Source organism: Phyllostomus hastatus, unplaced genomic scaffold (genome assembly GCF_019186645.2).
Source record: "Phyllostomus hastatus isolate PE091 unplaced genomic scaffold, TTU_PhHast_1.1 phas_contig_58, whole genome shotgun sequence".
Classification (NCBI taxonomy): Eukaryota; Metazoa; Chordata; class Mammalia; order Chiroptera; family Phyllostomidae; genus Phyllostomus; species Phyllostomus hastatus.
In genome coordinates this window covers 55,549,545-55,561,931 of record NW_025333916.1, presented here as the reverse complement: position 1 = coordinate 55,561,931, position 12,387 = coordinate 55,549,545, and the positions used below count along the sequence as shown (strand labels likewise).

Here is a 12,387-nt window from a genome sequence, read left to right as displayed (position 1 = left end):
CTGAGCTGCAAATGAGGACCGGAGGGTCCCAGCATCGGGTGGGCGCCCAGGACACAGCTTGTCCCAGGCCAGTGTGAGGACCGAGAAAGAGGGCAGCTGGGGACAGACCCCGGAGTGACCCAAGGAAACGCGAAGGAGACGAGAAGATGCAGCCACAGCAGAAGGATGGAAACCAGCCCGGGCCACGGAGAGAAGCGGGAAAACGCTTGGATCAGGACGCACGCGTCGTCCTTCCTTCTTCTGTCTGCAGCGCATCCTTCCGTTCAGTGCCTAGTGGCTCTGGTGGGGGACTGCACAAGGAAGCACTACGCCCTGTTACTGCACTCAGCAAGGGAAACAGCTTCTCCCACTATTCTACAGAGCGAACAAAAAGGGGACACTTCTCCAGGCGGCCCGTCGTCCGTGACGGACCAGAAAGCGAGAGCTCCCCAGCAAAGATTCCTCACACGCCCGTTTCCTTCTCTGACAGGGGCGGTGGGGGGCAGCAGAGGACACCTGCCTTCGGCCACCCTGAGTTAGAGGGGAGGGGTCGTGGAGACCCTGGGACCACAGAGCAAAGATGCAGCCCCACCCCCGCTGCACAGTCACAGCCTGTCCCAGGCTGTGTCAGGCTGGGCAAAAGGGGGAAAAAAACCCACTTGGATCTGTTTCCACTGCAAGATTTAGAAACAGCTTTTCCCCAGAATTTTTCTTTTTTACCTGAAATGTTCAACAACTGGTTGTTGGTCCACAAATGACCTCGGGCAGCAGAAGGCAACCACCCCTCGAGACAGCAGCCGCCCGATCACATCTGGGTGCAGGTTTTTCCCTGTGAGGTCCAAGGTCTGCCAGAGAGACTCGTCAAACCTGGAAAACAGCGGGGCTCGACTTGGTGAGGCAGGGGGACCGGACACTGGAGGCCGTTGAGGCTGTCACTGACAAGGCGGACGCAGCCACTGAATCCCTGGAAGCAAATACTGAAGACACCTTTGTTTCTCAGGTGACAGTGGATCAGCTGGGGCAGTTTGAAGGCACCAGCGAACATGTCCTGGCTCTGTCGTGCCTAAGCTTCCAGGATCCTCTTTCTACGGATTTCTGATTTGGGTGGCTCGAGCCTGTCATCAGCACGGCCAGCATGTGGACTCGGACACTAAATCCCAGCGCTTGATGCCATTTGGTAACTTTAAAAATGATTGCTCAAATGGCTCAATGGATTCCTGACGAGGTGAGTAGGTTTACGTGGCCCCAGTGACCCCACTTGCCATTTCTGTTAAGCATAAATGGGTTTCCGTGATTACCCTCAATAACATGCAAATGTAACTAAAAGTAGGAAAGTTGGCACTACTTTATTATGAGATACGCCTCCTGGACATCTACTAGGAAAAAGAAGTTACAGTCCAACTCTGCTGGGTGACACCCTTCAAGCTTGAACACACACACCCACAGATGCACAGAAATACATGCGCACATATGAACTAACGTGAACGGACAAGGGGAAAACATCACTTAGGTTTTGGACAGTGTTTCTAAAGCCAAAAGGAGGAGCCAGTACTGAACACACAACGAGGGAGCTTTAACAACCAGATGAATTCAATTCGACAAGAAAACAGAGACCTAGCACATGAGGGAACATTTTAAATGCCTACCAGAATTTTATTTTTTTTATTTTTTATTTTTAAAGATTTTATTTATTTTTTTAGAGAGGGAAGGGAAGGAGAAAGAGAGAGAGAGAGAGAGAGACATCAATGTGCGGTTGCTGGGGGCCGTGGCCTGCAACCCAGGCATGTGCCCTGACTGGGAATCGAACCTGCAATGCCTAGTTTGCAGCCCGTGCTCAATCCACTGAACTACGCCAGTCAGGGAATTTTATTTTTTTAACACGGCTTTAAGTCAGCAGACCACTGGCTCGGGCTGCATAAAGAAACTGCCAGCATGCTACCTGGCCCCTGTTGTAAGAAGGCAGGACTGCAGTGCCGGGCACTTAAGCAGTGCTGCATACCCGCCCGCTATTACTTTATGACAACAGAGATAAAGAGCAACAGACTCCGTGTGGCGAGGGCAGCTGGAGGAAGAAGATAATTAAGACGGGGTCACTTGGGTGGGATGAGTGAAACCGTAGCTACTAGGGGCGTCTCACTGCCGGCACACCCCTGAACGGAAAGGAAGGGGGTCCTCCTGTCTCCCAGCGAGAGTCCCTGAAATGGGGAAGGAGAGGGTAGACAGCCAGGGGCTGGGTGGGGATGAGCAGGGAAGGAGATGGAAGAAATGCTCAAACTGAAAAAAACAAACAAGTCTTTTCACCGCTTCTGGCCTGTTACTGCCTTTCCAGCTCACTGAGCCTTTCCATACGCAGCTCCTGTCCACACCTGAAAGGTGTTGTCCCCCAAACCAACGAAACACCAACAACGGTTGGCTGCCTCGTGCTGAACACCCGCAGAGCCAGGCACTGCACAGGCAGCGTCATCCTCGTTGTGCATCCTCACAACTGCCCTGTCCCGAAGGTACCATTGTTCCCACTCTATGGACAGGGGGAAGGGGTGGGGTGAGGCTCAGAAGCGTCAAGGACCTCCCTGGGGTCACACAGAGCTGCAGTGGCAGGGGCTGGGTCCACACTCCTTCTAACACCGGGGCCCCAGGTCCTTTCCCCTGCACTCTGTGCTCCCGGGGGGAGGACCGGCTGGGCCTCCCGTGTGACTCCCTCCACAGACCAGGGCCCTGTAAAACGTGGGCTATAGCGAACCAGGGCAAAGAGCTTCTCAGCAACGGTGACTTTTCACCTCCAGGAGACTCCTCCCGTTCACGGTGAAATAAGACTCTAAGTAGTCAAGAGAAATATGAAGATCCTTACTTTGCTTTGTGCTACTGTATTTTTCTTGGCTTTAGTTTCATCAGACCCAAATGAATAAATAAATAACTCTCCCTCCCCCTCCTCCCCCACATGCCAAACGGGGTGAGAAATACTTACGCCAGGTGATACCACCTCTTAGAAACGCTGGAGACTTTGAGGAGGTCGGGGAGGCAGAGGCAGGAGAAGATGCCTAGCAGAAGCTCGTCTGGCAGGGAGTCCCAGGAAACACCTTGGAGGAAAGAGAAAAGTGTTTCCCAGTCACCGCGCTTGCACCGCCGAGTCTGCTGACTCCTGACGCCTGCGGAGGACACTCCTGTTCGGCCGCAGACAGGAACTTCACGCCGATCAGATGACTCATCCTCACAACTGCTTTCCTGTCCCTGCCGCGCAGGTGCCCTGGAGTGCGGCCCACATTTCTCAGCAAAGAAGAAGAGGGAAAAAACCCTGAGCAGTCTTCTCGGCACGTCCTCCGTTGCGGCCAAGTCTAAACCAGCCGCGGCGAGTCCGCACGCCTTGCAGACGCTGCACGCAGGGCTGCGGCCCCGCGGTGCTCCTGGTCCCCAAGGGGCGCTAAGGACTCCAGGGAGCGTCGACCCAGTGGTGACCTTGTGTAAAAGGCAGGTGAACCTTCTTCCCTCTTCTTTCAGGTCGACAGAAAGCACTCAGAGGTCCATTTTACCTAAAAAGTGTAACATCAAAGGGTGCTCTCCCCCATTAACCAACAAGTATCTACTGAGCGGGGGTCGTTTCAGGGGGAAAGCAGCACACAGGGCAGACAAGCTGCCTCACCCTCACGGAGCGTGCGCGACTGTGGCAGGAAGTGGACACTCACACGTAAACAAAAGGAAATGACACGACAGGTGAAAACTGATGAGTGCCGTGCAGAAAGACTAAGCAGGGTCCAGGCGAGGACGGGCAGCCCAGGTGGGTGCTGAAAGTCCGAGCACAGCGGTCAGGGAGGACCCTACCCTACGGTGGAGGTGGGCGGAGGCTGGAAGGAAGTAGGGAGTCGCCCATGAGGGTCTGGGTGTGTCCCGGGTGCCAGGGACAGCACACCTGTTGTGAGGGCAGAACACCCGTGTGGGGGAGGGGCAGAAGACGAGGTCGTGCAGGGCTTCCTGAGGCGAGACGAGGTCTTTGGCTTTGACTCTGACCGTGCGGAGGAGGAGCCCTGCAGGGTTCTGACGGCAGGAGTGACTAAGTCTGTAAAAATCACTCTAGCAGCTGTGTTCAGATAAAAATGGAGGGAGCAGGTAGCTACAGGAAGACCAGTTTTCTCAGTCCCGTAAAAGCAGTCTCATGGCTGTCCAGCAAGGAGCCGACGCTTACATGTGAACAAACCCATTAGGAGGATGTGACAATGGCCGAGGAAGAGAAGCACTAGGAGGTGTCGGCACCGTTCAATCACTGGCCTGTCCCTTCCCAGCTTCCCCCGATCTGCTCCAGCCCCACAGCTATCCTCTCCCCTCTGTGGAGGGTAGCACTGTGTGCCAGCGAGGCTGGGTCTAGGGAGGCCCAGACAGCTGGTGAAGCACTATGCTGGGTGTTCCGGGTGTGTCCGCAGGCTGTTTCAGGGTGAGATTAACATCTGAATACGCAGACTTGAGGACAGCAGAGGGCTTTCCCCAGTGCAGGCAGGCCACACCCAATCCAGGGCCTGATTAGAAAAGGCTCAAGAAGGGAGAAGGGCTCTCTCTGCTGGGGTCTGGGTCTTCTCCTGCCTGCAGACCAGGGACCAGAACTTCCGCCTTGAGCTGCGCTGGTTCTCAGGCCCCCTGGACTGCAGAGCTCAGGTGGACTTTTCAGCCTCCTGACTCCTAACTGTGTGAGCCAGTTCCTTAGGCTAAATCCCCACCTGTCTCCTGCTTGTTCTGTGTCTCTGGAGAAGCCTAATGTAATGCCCTCCTCCCCCATCTGCCCCCACTGAAGAGGTGCGAGTATTTCTGGACAAGTCCAGCCACGGCACCAGGCTCTGCAAGGACACGAGGGAGAGGGGGACCTGAGGGCAGGTGCTGCCTGCCAGCGGTGTTGCTGGGCAATCTTCTCGATCTTTCCCTCAATGAGAACCCTTCATTGGTGGCCCCTAATAGTTAGCCTAAAGTCTACACTGAATAGCATGAAGCTCAAAGCTTCTGTGTCAGAGCCCAAAACATTTTTCTAGGTTCATTATCTAGGAAGATGTTCCAGCCATTTAGAGTTCTTTTGTGATTCTCGGAATGGGTCCTTCTGTGTTACACCTCCTGTCTCTGTGTAGGTTGCACCCACCCGCGGCTGCTAGTAACTTAAAACTAAGTTGCTGTGAAAGCCCCACTCTTACGGAAGGCCTCCACGGCAGCACCCAAAAACTGGCCACTTTTCTACAATTTATTTCTTTACTCATCTCTCTAGTCCCTCACTAGACCACAAGTTCTTGAGAACAAGAACTCATTAAAAAACAAAAAGATCTCCATAGTTCTAAGAACAAGCACAATGTCTGAAACATCCATCCACTCATATATTTATTGAACATGTAGGACATTTTGGGGTCTGTTCTAGGGATACAAAGATGCACAAGGCATGGCCTGCTCTGAGTTCGAGACACATGGATGAGGGAGGAAATTTCAAAGAAGCATCATATCACGACAGGCTGCAACAGGTAGGGTTCAGGGTGCTCTGCAGCATATGAGCACGTAGCAGTGGTCAGGGAAGCCTTCCTGGAGGAAGGGGCTTTTATTGAAGAATGAGTTAGGAGGTGTGCTGTTGCTCAATTAATGCCGGTTCCCCTCTCTCTGGAGCACAAAATTAAAGGCTCTGAGTCCTAGGGGTGAGGCATGAAGGCAGATCATCAATGCTGACCCTTGACCATGGCCCGGGGAGGCAGGTGGAGACTGCACCGTACGGCAGCCACCCTCGTCACTGCCACAAAGTTCCTCCCCCGTCAAACCAGGCTTCTGCTCTGCTCCCCTAATTGGAAGGACGTTGACGGACCAGTTTTTCTCAAGTTTTACTCCCATGAATGCTTCCGAGCTCCCTGACCCTGCTGTCTCTTGTACCCGTACATCAGATTCTAGCATTTGATTTGGCAAAAAATTACTCATGTAAGTTATTTCTAATCTAATGTGGACATCTTACTGTGATCTGCAAAGCCCATCCCGGCACCTGGTGCCTGACCCCTGCCTGGCAGCCGGCGGGAGAGCTACTGCACCGGGGAAGAAGCTCGGATAGGAGCTCACATGATAGGCATTCGCCAAACCTTCGCTAAATGCATTATTCCTTCTACTCCGCTCTCACGCAAACTGCGAGGGAGCTAAATCTGTGCCCTCTGTTAACCAGCTCACTGCTACAGCCCAGTGCCCAGGACAGAGCCTGGCAACGACGGTTGGAAAGTGCTCAACCGGTATTTCCCAAAGAAACGACTAAGAGCCAAGAGAAGAATACTGGTTGCATCTGATACGCCGACCACACTGCTGGCCTATTAAAACCGGTTTCCCCATTTGTGGAATGACAAGGCTGGCCGGCCTATGGCTCTACTTCAAGAAACATTCCTGGGCGCCTAATGAACGCTCCAGTGCTGGGGAGCTGGGTGGAAGGTACAGTCCCCGCCCGATGGCCTCACTGGGAGATGAACAAATAAACAAATACGTTACCTAACATTTAAAACTGCCGTTTCCGGAAAGCCCTAGAAGTCAGCCTCTCGTCTGTATTCAAGCGCAGACTCTAGCCTCAGCTGCAACCCCGTGTGCTGAGTGGCACTAACACAGCACATTCGATAGAGGAGGAAACCTGTCTCAGCGAGGCGAACGAACCTCACCCAGGTGCCAGCAACCATTAGGGGGCAGAGCCAGAGGTCAAAGGTGGTTCTGTCTGTTCCAAACCCCACGCCCCGAAGAGAAGGCGTGGAGCCCAAAGAGGTGGGCGTGGGAAGGCTGGCCAGGTGGTGCAGGGTGCTGCAGGTGGGGACACAGCGCCTGCAAAGGACCCGTGTGGCACTGTCGGCGTTGGGAGGGATGAGGCCGAAGACAACTCAGGGCACAAAGGAGATGTCCCCTGTGAGAACACGAGCAGCTTCTGAGGTGGGGGACAGGGCCTGAGAGGAAGATGCAACTGTGACAAAAAGGACGAAGTCCCACAGCCAGCTGCTGGCCCAGTGGGAATTCCCACCCAGGTGTGACTCCAGCTCACGCCCTCCTCTTTTCACGCTGGGATGCGCTCCTATTCGTGCTCTCTCCACGCTGAGTACTCGATGTTGCACGAGTGTAGTGAGGAGGGAATTAAACCTGACTTTCTATGGGGAAAAAAGGACACCACCCAGGGCTGGGAGGGGGAGGCGGAGGGGAGAGGGCATAGAATGAAGACGCTGAAGGATATCAGGGTCACGGCTACCAGATGGAAGGAGCCATGGCCGGGAAAATGCACGAGCAGCCAAGCACCCGGGCCCCCCGCCCTGGGCTGACCACAGGATGACAGTGATTCTCAGGCCCCCGGGTGGGGTCTCCCGGCCCGAACCTGGCTGCTGTCCAAGCAGATGGGGCAGCCGTCTGTCTTCGTAGAGCTGCTCTGGCGGCTGGCATCCAGGCCTGTGATATGCTTAACCTAATTTCACTTGCCCTATTTAGTTCTCAAAACATCAGCCATCTGTTTCCTGGATTCCTGACCATGCTGTGACCTGGTCTGTTTGCCCAGAGCGGATGAGAAAGTCCAGAACAGGCCTTTCCTTGGCCGGCCCCCTCTGGCCCCCCAGGGCTGCACAGCAGCCTTGCACGGAAAGGGAAGTAATCATTCAGCCCAAGGCCTGAAGTCTTCAACGACACGGGAGCAGTAGACCAAGTTTACAAACCTGCTAGTCATCACCCGCGGTCACCACCATTTTCACCTGGGGGACAAACACAGCCGCCCACACCTGTGGCCTCACGGCTGCCCACGCCTCTCAAACTCCTCGGGACAGAGCGGCTCAGTGAAGAGTTTCCTACGTGTTAGATCGTTGCAGGATAAGAAGGAACTCCTCTCACTTGGAACATTTCTTTCTCGGAACATCGCCTATACATGCCCAAAGTCAACTTAAAGCACCGAGGTCACCTTAGTCATAAACAAAACTGTGCCTCTTAAAATTGCGCCTCTCTTTCAGCAGAGATAAGTGTTACCTTAAGGAGAAGCAGGCCCCACTGTTCGGATCTACTGTGTGTGTGTGTGTGTGTGTGTGTGTGTGTGTGTGTGTGTTTGTGCGCACGCGCATTTTTAAGGGTGGGGGCTCACCTCATGTTTGCTTTTGCTTGCTCGTTGTAAGTAACTAGTACTAACACATGCTTCCTTTTTGGGGAGCAACAAACAGATTCTGTCCTCTGAGATGAGTTTTTCTTCCTCTTCCCACAAATCGCAAAGAGAATGCACTAGACCATGCTAGCTCGCAGATTTTTGTTTCTAGGGTTTTGGGGTGGGGAGGGGAGTAGGTGGGCAACACGGAAAAAAGCAACACAAAGCCAGGGGTCTTCGATGATCCCATCTGCCCCACACTCCTAGATTTCTCGGAGACTTGCTCACCCCTGGAGTGGAGGAAGACCAACAAACCACGGAGACCGGGACCGGAGAACAAGGCCCAGTACACAGGCTCTGTGAGAGCCAGGTCTTCGGCCTGCTCTGTTCGCTGCTGTATTCCTAACCTCCAGAGTGATGCTCAACCAGTCTGTGCTGAATGAAGGAATGAATGAATGGAAGCTACAGAGCAAAGAAAGCACATGGGAGGGCCCCATAAAGGCTCTACCGGAGCTGAGTTTTGAGAGCTGCAGGCTGAGATTCGCGGGTGAGTTACGAAATCGGTCCAGTTTGACCAGTGCCGTTTCTGAAAGAATGGAATGGACCGGGATAGGAAATACCTCAGTGACGGGGATTCAGTTCCGTGAAATTTCTGTTTCGGACACACACCCGGGATTGCAATGTAAACTATATTTCTTATTGGGCAAAAAAAGAAAAAGAAAAAGAAAAGGAAGAACTATGTCTGGGGCTACTAAGCAGATTCCCAGGTTCAAGGCGGGACTTCTTGGGTCGGAATCTCAGGAATTTCGCACTTTGAACAAGTTCCCTTGGGGATATCAGTCTACTCTAAACTTTGGAGTCTCCAGTCTGGGAACCAGTGCAGGGTCTGGAATTTCAAGCAGTTTTAACAGCCACGAAAGAGAAGGACAACAATCACTTCCGACCTTGTCCTTACGGCTGTCCTCCGTTTGGATGGGGAAGCGGGGACGATGGGGCCAGGACAGGCATTCAGTGCCCACAGATACCATGCAGCTGTCCCCTGTCTGCCTGCTAACGACCTCGCAACTGGCCACTTCTCCCCAACCCCTTCCACACGCTCAACCCGAGGGCCAATCAGACCTGTCCTGGTTTGGGGTGGTTGCATGGTTTCTATCTTCCAGGGCAGACAGATAAAGAGGATTCAGTTGCCAGATGTGAGCCTGGCTCAGGGCCTACAGGGAGAGACTGCAGAGTGAAGAACCAAGGAAAATTCACAGTCCGGGGCCACTGTCGTCAGAGCTCTACATAAAGCAGGTGTGGCCTGTGCTGCCCTAGCCCTGGCAGAGCTGTTGGCCACCTGTCCTGACAACAGCACACAAAACTCCCCGGAATGCTGATCCAGTACGCTGGCGGCCCAGGCCCCTGGAGGCCCCCTGGGGACCCTCCACACCAGCTGCCGTCCCCCTGCATCACTGATGTCCCTCTCCACCCCACCCCCACACCAACGAACCCGTCTATCCTGTGGGTGAGTCCATAGATGCACAATGTGTACTCTTGCTTCCTTCCCTGCCTCCCCCTTCTCACTTCAGACCTACACCCAAGGTCGGATTTAACGATCCAGCCCTTCTCTGGCCTCCTACACACTGGGCAGCTCGCTGCCACCTTCTGCTGTGAGCTCCTCTTCCTGTGTCTCGTCTTTGCTCCTCAGCTGGGCTTGAGATCGCCTAGAAGCCAGCAACCGTCCCTGAATCTTGTTCAGTTTCCAGAGGGCCTTGCTTAAAAAATGTCTGTAATTTACACCCGTGTGTGTGCATGTGGGAGCACACGCAGCAGTCACTCTGTGTGAAAAGCTATCAGCACTGCTCCTTTAGCAAACGTGTCTTTCACCGATTTGGGTGGTCAAGCACCAAATGGCTAGTGCCACATTCCACACACCAAACAGAGCAGTGACGTTAAATTCTGAAGAAGAAAATCCCCGACACTAACAGGGTCAGTCTAATAGTATTAAGGACAAAAGAAAAAGGGAAGTAGCCTCCCAAATGGATGACAGAAATGTCGCTGACCAAATGAATTAGCTTTACTTATTACTGAGTGTTATGTGCAGAGTGCATGCTAATAGTTTCACGGGCATTCTTAAATGTAATCTCTTTTTTAAAAGATTTATTTACTTTTACAGAGAAGGGAAGGGAGGCAAAACAAAAGAGAGAGAAACATCAAATGGTTGTCTCTCACACTGGGGACCTGGCCCACAACCCAGGCATGTGCCCTGACTGGGAATCAAACCAGCGACCTTTCAGTTTGCTGGATGATACCCAACCCACTGAGCCACACCTGCCAGGGCACATTTAGTCTCCACAGCAATCTATGAAGAGGGTATTATTTGAAGAGGGTATCTATGAAGAGGGTCCATTTCACAAAGAAACGAAGGCACAGGGAGCCCAAAACACTAGGAAACAGCAAGACAGAGACTTGAACCCAGGTTTGTCTGACTTCACCATACTCCTTTGCTGCCTTTCTAACTCAACCCCTGATGTAGATTCCAGACCATAACTTAAAGATTTTTTTCCTTAAAAAAGGTTCAAAAGCCAAAAAGAACCCAGATTTTTTTTAAAAAGAAAAACAAGCAAGCAAGCCCTCTCCCTTTGTTCATTCTACTCCTAGAACTTGGCTTTCTTGTTCTTCAACAAACATGACACGCTCCTGCCCCAGGGTCTTTGCACTGGTCGCGCCCTCTGCTTAAGGCTCTCTTCTGCAGGATATTTGCATGGTGCATTCCTTTCCCACTTTTGTGCCTTTCCTTAAAGCTCACTGTCCAAGTGAGGCTTTCCATCAGTACGCTGTTTAAAATTTTCATTCCTCTTCCCACCACTCCAGGATTTCCAACCCCTCTTGGTTTGTACAAAGTTTGTTGTTAGCTGTAGCACTTAGCACATTCTAACATACTGCATACCATATTTATTATGTTTAGTGTGTCCTCCCTCTAGTGGGAATGTTTCTGTTTTGCTCATTGCTGTTTCCCCAGCGCTTAGAACAATTGTCAAGCACAAAGTATGTGCTTAGCAAATACTTGCTGAATCTTAAATGACTTACTAGCAAGAAAAACTGATGAACCCAGGTCAATGCACTATGTCTATCTTATGGCTTCGAGTACTCTTGTGGTTCTGACCCACTCTGGGAGGCACCTATTCACCTGCTTGAGAATAGGAATGGAAAGCTATTAAAAGGGTAATGATATGGTGAGTTCTACATTTCAGTCGGTCCCTTCTAGCTCAGGGGGATGGGTCCAGGGAAGATAAGGCTGGAATGATGAGTCCATTCCAGTATCCAGGTAAGAGGTAATGAAAGCTTGAAAAATATTTAGGAGACAGGAAGGAATGACTCAGTCATTGGGTGGATGTTCGGGAATGGTGGGAATATGACTGACCTTCAGGTTTTTGGGCAACTGAACAGATAATGCTAGCAGTAATGGGGACTGAGCATAATAGAAGAATCCCATTTGGGAGTGGACCTGCTTAAGTCTCCTCCAGCAAATTTATCATCCACTTCAGCAGTCCTTTAACAAGTGACTAGTGTGATCATGGCAAGAAGCTCAAGCAGGGGTGTAAAACAGCAGAATATAAACAAAAAGAGTCCTATAAGTTCATCGCTTGTGTTCCCATTCATTGGTGGCATTGAGCTGGCCTTTGAGCAGGCAGATTCCTCTTCTAAACAAAAAGGCAGGAATGCCTTCTCATGGGTTGAAAAGTCACATGGGTTAACAATCAATTGTGCACCAAGAGATACATACCTACCAAGATGCTGATAGACTTCATTGACAATGAGTTGTTCCATTTCTTTAGAAAATAACTTCAGGATTTGGCGTTTTTTAAAGGGCCCCACCCTAAAGATCCCCAAACAAAGGTTTACCAACAAAATAGTTCAACCCAGTCCTTGGTGACTGACAGATTTACTCTCATACCTTACCTGGAAAGCTCTCTCGATTTAACTTGGGTCTGCGGATGATCACAAAGTCCTTGTCATTCCCTTTGCTCTTCAGCCGTTTTCGTGGGGGGCTGTTCTGAGGAAGGCCCAGGTTTGAGAGCAGTTCCTGGGGAATGTTTTCACTGTCCACCTCCTCCTTCTCTAGGGCAGAGACCCCCATTCCTGAGAGCAGTTCAGAAGTCTTGCTAGAATCCCATCCCCATGTGAAGCTAGTCGTAACGTTGCTAGACTGGTCGGGTATCTCCTGGAGGTGTTTCCTGCAAAAATGCACAACAGCCCCTTTCCTTTGAGGAACACACCCATAGATAACTGGCAGGCCTAAAGAAAACTGCAAGTTATGCAATGTAGAAAACTTTCACAGCAGCTAACAG

At 51.8% G+C, this 12,387-nt stretch overlaps 1 protein-coding gene across 2 annotated transcripts in view; it reads right to left on the bottom strand.

Annotated features, from left to right (window-relative positions):
* Window positions 1-12,387, bottom strand: part of SKP2 (S-phase kinase associated protein 2) — a 29,861-nt gene that overhangs the window by 16,897 nt on the left and 577 nt on the right. Inside the window, exons 2-4 of one of the 2 annotated variants that reach the window (XM_045847750.1) lie at window positions 11,999-12,273; window positions 2,945-3,056; window positions 700-846 (exon numbers count right to left, since the gene is read on the bottom strand). In XM_045847750.1, the coding sequence (XP_045703706.1) occupies window positions 700-846; window positions 2,945-3,056; window positions 11,999-12,273 (534 nt within the window). Of the gene's footprint in view, window positions 1-699; window positions 847-2,944; window positions 3,057-6,453; window positions 6,607-11,998; window positions 12,274-12,387 lie in introns of those variants that run through there. The other variant, XM_045847751.1, reaches the window with a different exon arrangement.